Source organism: Clinocottus analis, unplaced genomic scaffold (assembly GCF_023055335.1).
Source record: "Clinocottus analis isolate CAN_PGR_092001 unplaced genomic scaffold, fCliAna1.0.p SCAF_21, whole genome shotgun sequence".
Taxonomy (NCBI): Eukaryota; Metazoa; Chordata; class Actinopteri; order Perciformes; family Cottidae; genus Clinocottus; species Clinocottus analis.
In genome coordinates, this window is record NW_027175943.1 from 9,778,703 (window position 1) to 9,795,827 (window position 17,125).

At 41.4% G+C, this 17,125-nt stretch overlaps 2 protein-coding genes and 7 non-coding genes across 9 annotated transcripts; all 9 read right to left on the reverse strand.

The window, feature by feature from the left end:
* Positions 1-494: 494 nt before the first annotated feature.
* LOC137792700 (small nucleolar RNA SNORD31) lies at positions 495-567 on the reverse strand. The gene has a single exon (XR_011078138.1). It is a non-coding gene; the product is annotated as a small nucleolar RNA SNORD31 (small nucleolar RNA).
* Positions 568-790: 223 nt separating this feature from the next.
* On the reverse strand, positions 791-864 carry LOC137792705 (small nucleolar RNA SNORD31). The gene has a single exon (XR_011078142.1). It is a non-coding gene; the product is annotated as a small nucleolar RNA SNORD31 (small nucleolar RNA).
* Positions 865-1,027: 163 nt separating this feature from the next.
* LOC137792706 (small nucleolar RNA SNORD31) lies at positions 1,028-1,101 on the reverse strand. The gene has a single exon (XR_011078143.1). It is a non-coding gene; the product is annotated as a small nucleolar RNA SNORD31 (small nucleolar RNA).
* Positions 1,102-1,251: 150 nt separating this feature from the next.
* LOC137792698 (small nucleolar RNA SNORD31) lies at positions 1,252-1,324 on the reverse strand. The gene has a single exon (XR_011078136.1). It is a non-coding gene; the product is annotated as a small nucleolar RNA SNORD31 (small nucleolar RNA).
* A 655-nt stretch (positions 1,325-1,979) lies between these two features.
* Positions 1,980-2,105, reverse strand: LOC137792708 (small nucleolar RNA SNORD22). The gene has a single exon (XR_011078145.1). It is a non-coding gene; the product is annotated as a small nucleolar RNA SNORD22 (small nucleolar RNA).
* A 180-nt stretch (positions 2,106-2,285) lies between these two features.
* LOC137792696 (small nucleolar RNA SNORD30) lies at positions 2,286-2,355 on the reverse strand. Its single transcript, XR_011078134.1, has one exon. It is a non-coding gene; the product is annotated as a small nucleolar RNA SNORD30 (small nucleolar RNA).
* A 241-nt stretch (positions 2,356-2,596) lies between these two features.
* On the reverse strand, positions 2,597-2,660 carry LOC137792691 (small nucleolar RNA SNORD29). Its single transcript, XR_011078129.1, has one exon. It is a non-coding gene; the product is annotated as a small nucleolar RNA SNORD29 (small nucleolar RNA).
* Positions 2,661-7,052: 4,392 nt separating this feature from the next.
* On the reverse strand, positions 7,053-10,000 carry sb:cb1058 (uncharacterized protein LOC394209 homolog). Its single transcript, XM_068588332.1, has 3 exons — positions 9,922-10,000; positions 8,160-8,916; positions 7,053-7,208 (listed from the first exon to the last, which is right to left on the reverse strand). Exons 2-3 carry the CDS (start codon positions 8,856-8,858, stop codon positions 7,053-7,055), a joined length of 855 nt encoding a protein of 284 aa, XP_068444433.1. The 5' UTR covers positions 8,859-8,916; positions 9,922-10,000.
* Positions 10,001-12,374: 2,374 nt separating this feature from the next.
* On the reverse strand, positions 12,375-16,574 carry b3gat3 (beta-1,3-glucuronyltransferase 3 (glucuronosyltransferase I)). The gene is made up of 8 exons (XM_068588380.1): positions 16,433-16,574; positions 15,947-16,046; positions 15,353-15,524; positions 15,027-15,210; positions 14,697-14,858; positions 14,457-14,543; positions 14,082-14,285; positions 12,375-13,845 (listed from the first exon to the last, which is right to left on the reverse strand). Exons 2-8 carry the CDS (start codon positions 16,038-16,040, stop codon positions 13,747-13,749), a joined length of 1,002 nt encoding a protein of 333 aa, XP_068444481.1. The 5' UTR covers positions 16,041-16,046; positions 16,433-16,574; the 3' UTR covers positions 12,375-13,746.
* Between the last annotated feature and the right edge of the window lie 551 nt (positions 16,575-17,125).

Genomic DNA, 17,125 nt, shown 5'->3' on the forward strand with positions numbered 1-17,125 from the left:
GCAGCAGGAGACGACTGATGCGTATGAAGGCGTTCTGGCTTGAAACTGCAAAGACAGACAACATTTTAGAAACTGGGCACAAACTATAAAGTTGTATTTTGATCAGAGGGTACCAATCAGGCAGGAATTTTTAGACTGGCTTCTGGGATTAGATCAGAAAGTATTCTCGGTCATGCCCTCACAGCAAGCACTCCCACTCCATCAGAACACCAGCAGGTCACTTTACACCTGATGTGGCCAGGGTTCTCAGTGCCATACAGGGTCAACCAGAGGGGCTGCTGACTGGAGGAGTCAGGGGCAAACCACTTGACTGGTTGAAAATGATCACGTTTCCAATCCCAGAAACATTCTTGGTTCTCATTTACCTGCAGCAGTTGACTGCGTCTCTGCAGTTTCCCCATCCTGAAGAGGAAGACAGCGTCACTAATCCTGCAACAAATTAGTGCGGTTAGTCAATCCAGGTCAATTAATGTGAGCGACAAGTCATATTTCTAGTTGGATCAGAGGTAACCAATCAGTCATGAATTCTCAGACTGGGGCGGTAATTAAAAACTCATCACTTCTACTTATGGTTAACATAAGAGTCACAGAAAATTGAACCGTCAACCTTTTAAATTAAACCATTGTTTTATTACTCACCAACATTAGTTGACCGCGGACAGGAGAGACATGGGAATACCTATGAGAATATATGAAAACACCCATGAGAGGGACCAAGCTGCTTACACAGTAGAAATTATTTACAATTACACAATTTGGTGTGCTTATGAAACAACTACAGGTTTATGTCGAGAGATCAGAGGGTAACCAATCAGTCATGAATTTTCAGACTGGGGCGGTAATAAGAAACTCATCACTTCTAGATGAAAATATTAAAGCTAACGTTTTAAATTCTTACCATAAACCTTCAAGAAGTAGGCAGCAGCCTTCGACCGCACACTGAAGAAGAGGGCAACACCAAACCTGTAACCAGTGAAAAGGGTGAGTCAATACGGTTTGATTTAAATGAAGCACTGCATTATGTCCAGTGAGATCAGAGGGTGACCAATCAGTCATGAATTTTCAGACTGGGGCGGTAATAAGAAACTCATCACTTCTAGATGAAAATATTAAAGCTAACGTTTTAAATTCTTACCATAAACCTCCAAGAAGTAGGCAGCAGCCTTCTACTACAGTGAAGCTGAAACCTGTAAGTGAAAAAGGAGAGTCAATATGGTTTGATTTAAGCGAACCACTACATTATTATGTCCAGTGAGATCAGAGGTAACCAATCAGTCATGAATTCTCAGACTGGGGCGGTAATAAGAAACTCATCACTTCTAGAGACAGAGCAGCATGTAAGTTTAGTGGCGAGATTGTAGCTGACCATTCCAAGAGTACTAGGATAGCGTTATGGTAAAGGAGTCCGCGACATAAAAGACTTAGAATCAGAAACTTTGTTATTGCCACGTGAGTAGGTACAAACGAGGAATTTATCCACTACTGTCAGCAAAACTTACATGTCTGGCCCACCCTGATGACATCGTACCATTCCAGATCAGGGTTGACATCTATGGAGAAAAAAAAAAAAGAAAGTTATTAAGTTTACACATCTGTTGCTGCACAGAACTATGGTTAAGGAATGTGAGCAGCAATATAGGTTTCAGCAGGGAGTCTGAGCAAGCATGTTTGATAATCTGGTACCTGGAAGGAGGTGGGGACTGAAGTGATGAGCAGCCTCATCTCACACTACAATAGTTGCGTCACTGTGGTGGTCTTGACTCAAACAGTGGCTGTCTCTCATCCATAGCAAGACTTGTCAGGCAGCTCAGTCCTAATAGAAGAAAATGAAATGTTTAGGGCAATTATAACGATAAATTGCATAAGGTCTAAAGAGATGATTAATTTAGATGTTTTTATTGAATTAAAGAGCATGTTCCTAAGTTTATTCATATTTAACATTAAGCACCACATCTCATTGGCAGGCATTAAGTCAAGCTTCCATTCAGACAGTTGGCAACCCCAACATTTTTCCCCTTATTGCCAAGGTAACACCAGTGGGTCCACCTTTTCAGGTTCTGGCATTTAACCAAGGCGTAAGACGCGTGCGGATGTCATCATAAAGGAAACTTGGTGACGTTTCTAGTTTTAAAGCATCAGCACTAAGTAAACACCTAAAGGGCTCACTCACCTGGACAAGACCTTCGTTGTAAAGACGGCAGCCATCTTCCAAAGCCAGACACCTGCAACAGACTACAGTCAGATACGAGCACTACAAGACAAAACAATCCACCGTTGACCTTCGCTGAGGTCAGTTATTCGATTTCTCAACAGTAGTTCAGACGAACGAGATTCCAAATATATCTCATCATTTTCAGCAGGTCTGGGAATAAAGGTTATGGGCCTCCACGGTGCATTTATATCTTACCTTCAACAAGACCACGACGACCATGCCAAACAGTCACCGAATCATCTGTTGGCAAAAGATTTAATTAATATACTGCACAAAAGCCATACCTACATTGACTTCTAACAGAATACATGAGGGATCAGGATGATAGCAACTCAAAATACAATCCAGAGCGCAAGTTAAACTGGTATTCAAAATAAAAAAGCAGTTTCTCAGAAGTTCGTGTCGTTTCACATTGGTTCAAAGTGAGCTAAGATAATCATCATTGAAACTGCATTATGATGACATGTACATTTTAAAGTGACATTAATCTTTCAGTGGTTTAATGGGAATGATTTTGCACGCATAACATTTATTCTCTGCAAGTAAGACATTTCATCATTTGACTTACATGATGGCTTCCAGGTGAAGTCCTTCCTCAGAATGGTTAAACATCCACCTACCAAAGAATCACCACGGTGTAAGTCACATGCATAGGATAAAAAAAACTGTATTTATTCAACAAGGAGTAATCAGTTATAGACTGACATCACTTTGATCAGGTATGTGCTTGAAGGACATCACATTTATACCCCAACACTAGACAACTCAAATAAAGCCCTTGTTTTACTCACCATTGTGCACGTTGTCGGTGCGCTGAAGAGTTTCAGGAGTTGACAGTGCAGAACAACCTGAAGAGAAAAATCACCGTTGCCATAAACTAAGAAGCAAAGCTGAGCTTCCGCATCATCAAGGGCAGATCAGATTAATAACTTGCATCACAAAATTCAGACATATGCTTGTCTTTTTTTTAAAATCATCATTTACGGCCCATATAGTTAGACCGTTCCTTGTAGCTTTATTCTTACTCACCTTTCAAGTCCTTCATCGATCAGCAATGAACACCTGAAGGACAAGAGGTCAAAGCTGACTAAACCAATATCATAGTTTGCAATTTTGTACCAATAGGCAGGTGTTTAGCAGTGAGATAAACCTCAGTTAGCCATAAACAGAGGCTAGAGATGAGCCTCTGCATCTTCCATGGGCAGATCAGATTAATAACTAGCATCACATAGATCAGATATATGCTTGTCGTTAGAAAGCATCATGTTGGCCCATATAAGACAGTTCCTTATGGCTTTATTCTCACTCACCTCCCAAGTCCTTCATGCTTCTTCGATCATCTGTGATCAGCCATGAAAACCTAAAGGACAAAAGGTCAGAGTTAGATTTAACCAAATGTCAACGTTTGTTAAACACCTGAAGTTTCAGTACAAAAATGGCAGTTTTGGTGGAGCTCATATATGCTTCTCAGAATCTGGTAAAGGCGTTTCTTCAAAAGCTGATTCAGTTAGAGAGAATTCAAAGATTCATCACTGCAGCACTCGAGCGCCACAGCCAGAGTCCGTTGATGAGAAGCTAACACACAAACGACTTTCAGAAAAATGCATTTCAAATTACCTCTTGTAGAGTTTGGCCACTTTCTCCCTCACACCTAAGGAGGAGAAAAACAAAGTCCATGAGTTTTAAGCCGACTTCAGATGTCAACACCAATACAATTTTTTTCATGCTACTCAGAAGTTGAGATGAAGTTTCCACACATATTTTCAGTAAGAGAGTTCAAACAGAACATCACTGTAGCACGAGGGGCTCAGAGTCAATCCCATTCATTTAATATACATTTAAGACTACGTCGTGTATGAACGAGCAACGTGGTGTAGACGTTACCTTTGCAGCGAGCTGTTTCTCGACATCTGGACCGCATCTGTAAACCAAAAAAAAAACATTGTTCAGCATGGCGACCGGTTAGCTAGCGGGCTGACTTCCTGTGGCCGGCTAACACGTGTCAGGTCCACGAGCAGAGCGCAGACAGTCACGAGCCGGGAGGAAAGAAAATATATAAATAGCAAGTGTCTCACATCAGGATAATTAAGTGCAGTCACAGTCATTCAGAACAGGTCTGTAGTTATCATCATTGAGAGACACTGAAGCTACAAATATCAGGCGGCCTTATCAGAAAAGATTCGTGGAAATTACACTAAATATTATACGCATCATCTAATAAAGATGCTATAGTTCATGTTAGTGAAACTCATGAGGTTAAAGTAATGCGTTTTACTGCCGGATGGTTGAGGATTGTGTGAAGCTCTGGTCGGTGCTGCAGCGAGGCTGCGAGCTTCAACTTAACTTGAGCTTGTAAATAAGTTGACAAGCGTCTCACTTAGCGAGGCGATGTATTGTCAAAGTATACAGTGTGCTCTTTTATAATGCACAAGTTTAAACATGAATGAGCTCTAAAACGCAACTGGGGAAGCCTTACCTCGAAGCGAAGCGAGAAGGAAGTGGCCGAGCAGACCGGTCCGTCGGTCTTTTATGTCGAACGTGAGCGACTCCTCCCACCCGGGAACTTTTTCCGGTGAAACTCTTTCTATTATTTCCAAGAGCTTATCTTTGGAAAGAATACATTTTGACAACGAAAACTGTTTTATTTACAATAAACTAACGACCACCGTTTGTAGATTGAGGACTTGCAGCTAAAATCCAGAAGAAAAGTTTATTTTACTGTTTCGTTATATTGTTTTATATTGTGTATCCACAAGGTGGAGCGCTTGAAGCAAGAGGGCACCTCACACAGCTTCAGTGATCGGTTGAAGATCAGCGTGAAGATGGGGGCCAGCTGGTCAGCACAGACTTTCAGGCAGGAGGAGAGGGGACACCGACTGGGCCCGCAGCCCTCCTGATCCTCTGCTTGTGAAAGAGCCGACTCACATCCTCTTTGCAGATCCTCAGTGTCGGTGGAAGATTGGATAGGAGAGATAAGGAGGAGGCAGAGAGTGGAGGTGGTGAAGGTGATTGTTCGATTATGGGGTAGTTGGGCGGGGTGGAAGTTGGCTTATCGAAAAAGCAACATGTTCTTTTTAGATTTAAGTAATATTATCAAGAATAGAACGTCCTCTGGTGCAAAAATGATCACCTTTATTCACTTGTCATTTCTCCTCTTTTTTATTATGTTTAATACATTGCAAAAGATGAACAAAACATATCTATATGTTTATAAGATGAACACAAATATATACAATCATCTTAGATCCTTGTATTACTACTGTATGTATGAGTCTAGATTCATACTGTGTATTGTCATGTTCCATATTCCCTTAAAAACTCCAGCAATGTTCCATGGATGTTTTTAGATTATATTTAAATACTGTATCAAAGTTCAGCTAGTTAAAGCTAAATCGTCATCATGATTTTCATTGGTCCCTTTTGTAAGCTGCTCGGTGTTATGGCACAGTGTCTAAGATATGATGCTGTGTTTGACATCTTATTCATTTCTGACTCATACATACAACACTGACTCATCTAATTGAAATCCAGACCAATACATACTGCATTCATCCCAAAACATGAGAATACAAGTAGTACAATAAATTAAGTCTTTATTTAGTCAGATAAGTGTCATGACTTCAAATTTCTTTGATAAGGATACAAAATTAATATCAAAATTAACACATTTGAGTGTTAATTTGTAAATTAATTTTCATTATACCACAACTCGTTTTTTTCCAGCTGTTAACTATTGTTTGCAAGAGATACAAAAATCTGATGTAAAGTGGATAACAGGGAATTACAGCAGGACTATTGTATACATTACATTTTCATTGTAACAAGGGTAAATTATAAATTATAAAAAAAATAATCTGAATCACTTATATGTCTTCTTGCCACCAGTGGCATGTTGAATGCATGTTGCAAAGATAACTCTATTTTGACATTTTGAAGTGCCAATTAGTGATGTTTCAGACCACTAAAACTTATATAACAAGCATGATGTGCAGCTGCAACACTAACAACCGAAACACAGGTTGATTTATAACCAGGCTATAAAAAACAAAAGATCTCATCTCATTTGCACACATGCACACACTCCTCGTCCCTTCAGGTTAAATAACCTTCACCAGAACACACAGTGAGGAAGTCAAACACTGACAAGCTGTACTCTTGTGTATTTCTGTGGACACACAGATTGCAAAACCCCCCATTTGAATTGGTAAAAAAACGCAATTTCTTAAAAAATACTAACATAAAAAATGTCTGCTTTAATTCTGATCACTTTGTCTAAATACTAATTTGCTGTGTGCGTTTGTCCTCTTCTCATTACTGATTACCTATCAGGCATCAATAAATGCAACTGATTAACATACCGAAATGTCTCCAAAACTAAAGTCCACTCATTGGTCATTGCTCATGCGGTTTAATATTTCCATTCCTTTTGGTGGCACATCAACACTTTTGTAGTTTCACAGTGACAAACAAAAGGATGCAAGTATTATTTGGCAACACAGTAGAGGGAAACCAGAAGCAGCTGAACTCAGTCACATAAAGGGCATTTCCATTCAAGCCCATAGACTTCAATGTAAAAGCAACTGTGAAGCTGACGCCCTGCAGTCTGTGTGCACCACGATGAGGCTGTAAACCTTACGATGAACAATTAGGACTCAGTAATTTACACAACTAATCAATGTTTCTAAGGCCTGACGTATGACTCGCATCATGTGGTCACTGTGATAAAAGTCAGAAATGTGAGAAATGTCTCTTTGGCAGGACCGTCCATCACAACACAGGGCATAATCACGATTCGAACAAACAAAATATTACAAAGGGTTTTTGTTTCATTGTCCAGTTTCTACTGAAACTCGGCCAACACGGATTTGTGCTGTTGTTTCTTCTTCAGCGATGGCGAAGAAGATGGCTGTGAGGATGATGTCACGGGTGTGAGCGTGACGCTGTAGAGGTTGGTGATGAAGGCCTCCCAGCCGCGACGAAGAGCTCGGTCCAAGGCCTGATGTGAACGAGAGGGTAAAGGTCAGCAATCCACGTACATGAACAGAAAAAATGCAAGAGAGGCTGTGTTAAATTATTTGAGCAGTTGTGAACAAACATAACTATTCAATATTGAGGCAAACTTTTATTCCCCACACATTTATACACACACACACAGTTTATAGCAGCTCATTGGAAATAAGGGGAAGTATAGAAACTGTCTCTCTTGTCTCCGTGGACGATGACCTGAAGATATTTATAATCATCCCCTGTGTCATAAGCAAAAGCTCAGTTGTTAACCACTGCTGAGTTATTTTACTTATTTATTACTCAACATTGACCAGCAACAGGGATTCCCATTTCCATTTTGGCTCTTACACATGAAACTAATCCTGTGCAGACACAGACTCAGCGGTCAGCCTGTGAGGCTTGAGGGCGGAGCTGATTGGTTCATGGCAGTGGAATGTTTTTTACGGTGTGGGTCTAGTAGGAGGGTAAACAGGGCCACTGATCAAAGGACACGATATGGGAGGCACAGGAATGTCCCCTCTACGCATGTCTTTCAAAGGAACCAGAAAATTGTCCGGAACATGTGAATCTGATGGAGGAGAGGGAGGCGGGGGGGTCGGGGGGAGATGTGTACCTGTTAGCTATCGGTTTTTTTCATGCTGTTAAATGGGACGTAGAGGAAAAATCCTATCAAAGGAAGTGACCTAATGAGTTGGTGACATGCACCGGTGACTGCCGTACTTTGACCCCGTTGGCAGTATATTTATGATTAGGTGATATTGTTTCCATGGTGATTAATAGCCCAGTGTGCAGCTTGTGGATGCTGAGGGAGAACTTTACCCCTCGGTTCCACCAACTCCAAGGACTTTGTTATGTAACGTTGAGGGATTAAAGTTTAACGAAGGAATTTGTGTAAACATGCTGATAACAACTTGACAGAAACAACTTTCAGCTCTATTACCTTGCGGTAATTCTTCACCGTGTTCCTCTTCACCACCTTCTTTGCCTCCTCTTGCTCCCTCTGCATCCTTCTCTCCTCCTCTCCTTCCTCCTCTCTCTCCCTCTTATTGTCTCTGATCAGGACCTGGTCGTCCGCATCCCCTCGAATCGGGAAGTGAGCGAGCGCATGCTCCATCCCCCTCCATGCGTCCTCCTTCCCTTCCTCCGTCTCCTTCTCCTCTTCCGTCTCCACTTCGATCATCCCCCTGCTGTCCTCTGGGCAGTGTGGGTCAGATGGACTCCCGGTGCCCAGGCTGCGCCCATCGTCCTGGGCCACATGCTCCTCGCCTCTCACCACCTTTTCCTTCCTTCTGGAGCTCCTTCTCCACCTGCTGCTGCGGCGGCTGGGCTTCCGCTGGAGCAGAGTCTCCCCGTCGTCTTCCATCATCCCTTCATCGAGGTCAAACGCCTCGACTTCCTCCCTCTCGTCCGCACCTGAAGTGTACAGCATACTTGGGCTGCTGGCGACGCCCCTGTCTCTGCTGCTGTCCCCCGTCTTGCTACACATCTCCTCGACTTCCTCTCCTCTCACCTCGCCTCCTTCTCCGGCGGCCTCAGGCTCATCCAGGCGACCGTAGAAGCCGCTGGATTTGTCCAAAAACTTTGGTGCCCGGATGGAGCTCCGCACTGAGCCGTTCCTGGAGTTCTTGCCTATTGTCATCTTTTCTCTGTCTGTCTCCTGTTTTTCTTTCACTCTTTTTACTTTACGGGCTTTAGAGCTGAAAAACAGGGGGTGGGGGCAGAGAGATCAGAGAGTGATGTCATTACATAACCCTGACTCGTGACACGAGACCATGGATGGAAGATATAATGTCAGTGTCATGGGGACGTGTGACTGTCTGCATGTTTTATCTGTGTAAAATGCTGTTGCGATTGGTTCAGCTTCGGCGTTTTGCAACAGTAGTTCTGTTTTTGAGTGTGTGTGTGTGTGTGTGTGTGTGTAGGCCACTGCTATAGTGTTATCATGGTTGTGATGTTAACTAGAAGTCAGAGCTAAAGACACAATGTTGGTATAACTACAGTGCAAACACAGGCTCGGACTTTGACACAACTTAAACCAGTTGGACGCTGTACAGCAGCCACAAATCAATGCCTTTATATTGGTTCATAGGTTATTTTCTATGGGATAATCACCTCCTGTCACACTACTGACTTGATTGTCACTAGAAGTGCAAACCTCCGTAGAAAGCGATTAAGTTTTAGTGATAATTACACTTTAAATCTTTTACAATTCAACCTCACATTAGAAACAAGACTGCACAAATTCCGCTCTATCTTTTAATCTTTTCCTCCCAGTATCTACGTACGATTAAAATCAAATTATGAATTATTGTTTGACCTTATATGAATTTATTTTTAAAGTAAATATGTCAGGTAAGATGTTACCCAATCTGCCTATAATCAAAGCATCGGCTTAAAAACACAAGTTACAAAGTTAAAGGAGGAAACTAAAAAAGGAGGCAGAGGGTGAACAGGACAAGGACATCTCAAGTAAAATAACACAATGTTGAGAACGTAGACAACAGATCGATAGAGCAGCAGGCACCAGAAAATCAGCCAAAGAGGACAAGAAAGTGAATGAACATCCTGGAATTTGTGATGAGAGGAAACCATAGCTGTGACTTGTTTTCTTACGCAAAGCAACTGTATGGTAATTAATCTTAAAAGAGTAAAAATAAGCAAAATGCAGACACTTTTAGAGAAGAAAGAGTTGCGGGTCTTACCTTGCTTAGCCTCATCCCCAGCTGTTGTCTCCTCTCTCCTCTGTGTGTCTCTCTAAGCGTGTGTTAATGTGTGTGACTGTGTGAATGACTGAGAGCTGAGAGCTCAGGATACTCCCCTCACACACACAGCGTCACACACACACCCTGCCCCAACCTGTACTTCTGTCGTCAGTAAAGCAAATACACACATGTAAAAAGGGCGCACACACACACGCGCACACGCACACACACACACACACACACACACACGCACACACGCCCACACACACATACAGCAGAGCACTCTCACTCTCAAGGACTCTTTGTCACTCTCTCTCTCCCTTCCTCCTACTCTTTCTACAGAACCATGCACACCTCCGTTATACATCCTTAAACAATCATTGAGTTGGAAATAAAGTTCTGATTTAGAGTCAAAACTCAGACACACACACACACACTACTCTGATATCAGTGGCAATCAATCATTAACCATGAACGTCCTCGGAGCACAGATGGGGATTTTAGCTCAAATTCAATCTCAAAGTCTGAGCGTTTAACCACTTTCAGCGTACAGTCAGCTTCTACACTCGATAACAGCCGGAGTGACGGCAGTTCATAAACACGTTCAAAACAATGGGACAATATGACGGTGGCTGGATTTCTCACATTTGGCAGTTTTCCACCTGTAGCTGCATGAAACACAAAATCATTCATCTCGCTTTAATTAATTCCAACCCCCCCTTTAGGGAGTTATTAATGGGGGAGGAGATTGTCTGCTTATGTTCTAGTTTTGTGTAATTACTTCATTACTAATCTGCCAAAAATGTGTTGCTGAAATTTACTACATTTAAAAAAATCTGCTTAGCCAAATCAGCCCATATTAGACTACTGCAAACATCCCATAAATACCTGAGAGACAAATAAATTCCCATCAGCCTCAGGTGGCTATTATATTCAGGGACTATCAAACTATATTTATATTCAAACACAAACACCAGCACAAACTAGATGTTGTTTGTAGATATCAGCATCTCTTGCCAACATACCGGAAAATATAAGCTCACTAACATATTGGTCCAGTTTGAAAAAATGTATTTGCGTCTTCAAATATATTTATATATTTTTTATTTATAACCCCATTGATGAATCTGCATAATATCCATACATAGTATAATAAATTGCACCCATGAGTTGTTTTGTTTTTAAATCTTACTTTTTAATCCAGCTTGTTATTAATAATTAATCGTAATTCACTGACAACAGTGATATGCAGGAGGTTTTGAAAATGTGTTTTGGTGTATCTATAGTTATAATGTGGCCCTTGTTCAAAATGGCTGCCACTGAAACCAGGGGATTCGCCTTCTCTTCATCTCCAGTAATGTGTTCAACATAGAGTCTGTCCTGATAAGCTGGTGTACCGGAGTGGACGGTATGGATGTTCAAAGATAACATGAATTAGCTCTGCTCACTGAACGTTATCAACTGTTTGGAAGGTAAACACCACATCTGGGTGGGAGCTGCTGTGTGTATGTGTGTGTGTACGGTAATTATCTACATGTTAACTTGAGGATATGTTCACACCTTCCTGTACATGCGCACACACTGTGAGGACACACACGGAGAAAAACAAACATACCCATTAAATAGTGTTAAAGAGTAATTTAAGAATGAACGCATGAGAGTGTGGTTGATGTTGATGATGATACTTTAAAGGTAACGTTTTTAAACTACTTTCTCGCGTCACAGGTAGTCGAGTCTCCAGGTGTGTGTGAGTGAATCATCGGGCTGTGTGTCTATGACTTCATCTTTTCTTCCTCCCCTCCCCTCTCAGCGTGTTGGGTGGCGAGGTGAACTTACACCTCTGTAGCACCATATATAGTCAGTCACCAGGCAGGTGACCTCCTTACGGGGGAGGGACATAGCAGCCGTCAATCACACAGGCCTGTAAAAACCTCAGCTGCGTTTTGAGGTCAGCGAAAAACCCCGCCCGCGTGGGTAATCTTTGCTGAAGGCATCAGGAGCTGGAAGCAGGTTGCCATGGGAACCTTCAAGTGGCGACATGTTCGGGTTTTGTAAATACACAGAATTAGAGATGTTGGTAGGCACGCTAAGGCAGATGAAAAACGCTAGAGGTCCCAGACACTTGGCATGACGTGTCAGTAAAGTGTGACACAATTGCGGATTGCCTGACGCACTCGGTGAACAGATGTGCTGCCGGACGCACTTGAAACCCCAACAAGCATCGAGACAGACGCTCCACTTATTTGTCAAGTCAGCATTTCTTTAACTAGTCTGTTTTACAATCCAATATGTGTTGCAGGAGAAAAATCATCCTGCAAATTCCTCCCAAATACTGATGACAGATCAGCAGCGACAGTAAATTTAAGAACCACAATTTCTTCCCGCAAACAGTTAAAGAGCAATTTAAAGGCATGAATAAAAAAAGATACTACAACGACTAATATTTTACATTACCTTGTTTATTTTCAAGGCAAAGGACAGACATTATTACATTGTTTAATGTAAAGATAAATATTACAGTAATAAATACATAATACACCAGTAGAGAATTGACTTACAGGCACTAATTACATGGAAGCAGGCACTAGCTGTTTGTTTTACAATATCATACAACAATGTTATTTTGCTCTTTATTCTTCCAACCTCTGAGGATGTCAGTGAAAATAATCACGTACAGCTCGAGTAGTTTAATTTATATTTGAAGCGTTTCTTCAAGTATGCCATTGAACCACGAGTAAAGCGTGGAATGAAACATGGACAGCGTGCTCTGTATTTGTTTATTGCATTGAGTTTACATGAGTTTCAGTAGTGTTGTTCACTTATTCGGGGCCACTCAATTGATTCCCCAAGCCTTACGTTTAAAAAAAAAAGCATCACTAGAAATATACATATATAAAAATGCTGGCTGGAATTAACTCTTGTTATGAAAACCAGCATTCGCTCTCTGAGCTTTACCACTAAAGCTGCGCTGGGTGTGGAACCACTGCGCCTCGGTATCTGTTGTTGTCTGTGTTACAGCACAGTATTTTTTGTTGACTGTGTTGCACCACTTGTGTGTGGAACATGTATGAGAGTGTAATAAATACAAGGCTACGACTATCAAGCATTGTTCTTAATTCATTTGTGAGTTTTGTATGCATATATGTTTTTATGTGTGTTGTGAATATTGTTTACTTCACCTTTGCTCCACAATAATATTACCTTGATAGCAAATGCAGACAGTTTGATTAGACAGGTTTTATAAAGCTTGTTATCATGCAATAATGATGGTGTTGCTTTGACATGTGACTAAAACACATCTACATGGCTAATAAACAGACAATAATCAGGCTTAGCCATAAAACGATATCAAAGGGCCACCAGGAATGATATCACTGCAGGATTTAAATTCAGCACAAGTAAACGTGGAACCCTATGAATGAGGTAAGCGTGGACCCTGCACTCGGATGCATCGTTTCTCAAGCTTTAGGGAATAACGTATTATGGTGTAACAGCATGCCGTTACAAAATGGAAAAACGGTGCCCCCATCAGGCAAATGTTTAAACTCCAGAGTCGTCCTCCATTGTACTGACGAACAAGGAGCCCTAACTCACAAGAAAACCCTGATACATACACTAACATACACTGTTTTAACAACACACTCACTCAATATATACACAGACGTACATTGACTACCTGACACTTAAAAGACCAGATCAATTCAAATGTGACCTCAAACTGATTTTTTCTGTTTTACAGTATTTACAACAAAGAGTTACATATGCAGCATGAGACGGCAGAGTACACTTTACAATGTGAGTGTGTGTGTGTGGTGTGTGTGTTCTTCAGACCTCAACTGCACGGTCTGAACCGAGTCCCTGAGCCTGCAGAGCCTCCTCTCTCTTCATCTTGGGTTTCTCTGTACGTGTGTGCCACACCAGCACCTATAGAAACACACAGGATGGAAAAATAAATATATGATTAAATACATTTTGCTTACTAAAAATATTTATGTATTTCTACATCTTTATCTGTTACATTTGAAAAAATAAACAAATCTAAACCACAATTTATGACAACGGCTCTTCTTTCCTATTAAACATATACACAACATATTTAATTCAAGCTCTCAAGTCCTCCCTTTATCTTTCTCTAATCTTTCTAACACGCACGCACGCACTTTCGAGCAGTTGTCTGCTTTCGGCTCCAGTTCGTCCATGGTGACCAATCCCTGAAGGAAGCTGCTCTCCAGGAAGCCCATTGGCGCATCACCGTCAAAACAGGACTCTGGATTGGCCAGGACCAGTTTGAGGGACACAGCGAATCCGGCCATGTCCATCGGGAAGGGGCGACTGGGACGCCAGCCGGTATGGAAGCGAACCACCTGAGAGAAATCACAGCCAAAAAATTGTGATTGTTTATTTTTTCTGTGTATAATTTGGCCAATGCATTTCTTAAGTTAATCAAAACACTGGCTCGTCAGCATTATTCATACTAGACTCGTTCCTTCTGTTCCACAGTAGACTGACTGTTATGTAAAAAAAAAAGCACCTACTTTTCCTCCTTCAATGACGGGCCTCTCGTATTTCATCCCTCCAACCAGCCCCACTGGCCACACCGACACTCGCTGGGTACTCCTCATCTGACACAGACAAGAGGAACGTAGTTTTTCTTATGCAATTATGGCACATTCAAAAACACCCACTCCCCTTATCCGTAGACTGGCCGACTTCAGTTACAAACAAAGCTGGTTCCTGAGGCTGACATGCTGAGGATCACAGAAAGAAACACCCACCTCTTCAAATATCTGCAGGCTGTATGTGTTATCGTCGTCAGCGAAGTAAACCACTCCCTGCTGGTTGTCTCCTCCTGGCTGAGCCCTTCTGTCCTCTCTGAGCCACCGCAGACCCTCATTCCGCTGCTCCACACCGCGAGGCTTCAGCCAGCTGGGGTCACCCTGAGGTGGAGAGTTGGCTTTTAGTTCGAAAGTTTAAAAACGGTCTTTTGTTAAAACTTACGAGGGAAATTACAGAATATAAAGTTGCAAGAAGATGCATTTGATTCAAACTTAAAACAGACTGATGTGATTATTTTCTCCACAAATGGCTGCCACGTCTCCACCCACCTCCTGCAGTTTGCGGTCCTTGGCGGTGGGCATGTGTAAGTGTGTGTAGGTCAGGCCACTCTTTAACAGTAGGTCAGAGACCAGTGGCGTCTTGTGTGGCGAGTCCTCCACAACGATCCAGTGGAGCTGAGGAACATGGAGGAAGGTCTGGGACAGACGAGTCAGCTCAGCCTTCTGCACCAGCCTGGACAGGGACGGGCAGAATTCAGTCAATCAACGGTGTGTTTGTGTGTGAAAGAGAAATGGACAGTAATAGAGGAAGGTGGAGATGAGGTAGGCCATTGAGCAGGAAATGAAGAAAGAAAACGGGGCCCCTCCTGGGCTACCTTGCATATGTCGGAGTGATGACAAAGATGGCGGGCTTAGCTGGCTGTTTCTGTGGTTGCTTCGTCGCCTCTGACTTCCTTATCTGCTCCTGAAAACGATGCAGCTCCCCACGCAGCCTAGATATGGTACGGTCTTTGGGCATGTCGTGCTCTGTGCAGTCGCAGCGCTGACCTGCAAAGTGTTTGGGACGTAACAAACAAGATAGTCAAAAGTAAAAAAAGGTTAACCTTTTGAAAAAAACGAAAACGTGTTGGAGATTCCGCAGAGAAAATAAAGCGGATCACTTCTATGTGTCTATTCAAATGTTCTGATCAGAGCTAAAAAAAAAAAAAACGAGGACATATTTAAGATAACATTTCCACAAAAGTACAGTTATATTTAACAAAATTAACGATCGCTAAATTCCACTTTAGTGTGGGCCCTGGTGCCGTCAATGCTGGTTCACTGGTGCAGCTCACTGTGACACTTACTGGCACTGAGCCATCAATCATGTTTGCAATTCCTCCTGTGCTCATTTCAGCACAATGTTGAAGTTGAAAATGTTAAGTGGCCTCCTGTGAAACGTCCATTGAGACGATGTGCTGACCACTCACCGAGCTGCATCAGTGCATAGACGAGGCCCATGAGGGAGACCATGAAGTAGAGCACAAACACAGTCTTCAGCTTCAGCTTCATCCTCGTTGCCATGGTACCCTGACCAGCAGAAAGGATGACAACGTGAGATACGGAAAACATTACTGGTCACAAAGTATGACCCTTCGGATGTATGTTGTATTGCATCTCTTGGTATTTTTTTTTATCTCGAAGCTGTGTGACTGTACCTAAAATGGGCCAGAATTGTGTTTCTCAAAAGCTACTAAGCATTTAGCAAAAACGACTAAAGAGTGCAGTCATTCGCGTTCAATTTTAACCTTAAATCTTTGGAGGCCAGCTGTAAAACGTTTCATTTGAGGACGCTGTCCCCGAGCAGGTCGACTGTTATGAAAATGCTCGATGATAAATTAGGGTTAGCGAAGATGTGTTAGCTTGACAATTTGTTTTTACAGAAAACAGCTTGCCTATCATTTCCGTGCACTCACCAGAAGTGGAAAATAGTGGAAGACAGGAACTGTGGATGTTATTCACGAGCCGGAAGGTTTCATCTCATCTTTGACAAACATGAGCAAAGGCACCTCAGTGCACCACAACGGCCATTCATTCCCCTTCGCGATGTACCAACAACTTCCGGTTTCGGTGCGCCACAGTAAGGAACCCCCGCACAACGTGCACAAGCATGTAGGTCTAAAAGTTCCACGTGATACGTGCAGGTAACGGCTAGTTAACATATATATATATATATATATATATATATATATATATATATATATATATATATATATATATATATATATATATATATGTATATATATGTATATATATATATATATATATATATATATATATATATATATATATATATATATCTCTATATATATAGATATATGTATATATATATACATATATATATGTATATACATATATGTATATATATATATGTGTATATATGTATACATATGTATATATGTATATATATATATGTATATACATATATGTATATATATGTATATATATGTGTATATATATATGTGTATATATGTATACATATGTATATATGTGTATATATATGTGTATATATATATATGTGTATATATGTATACATATGTATATATGTATATATATATATATATGTATATATATGTGTATATATGTATATGTATATGTATATATATGTA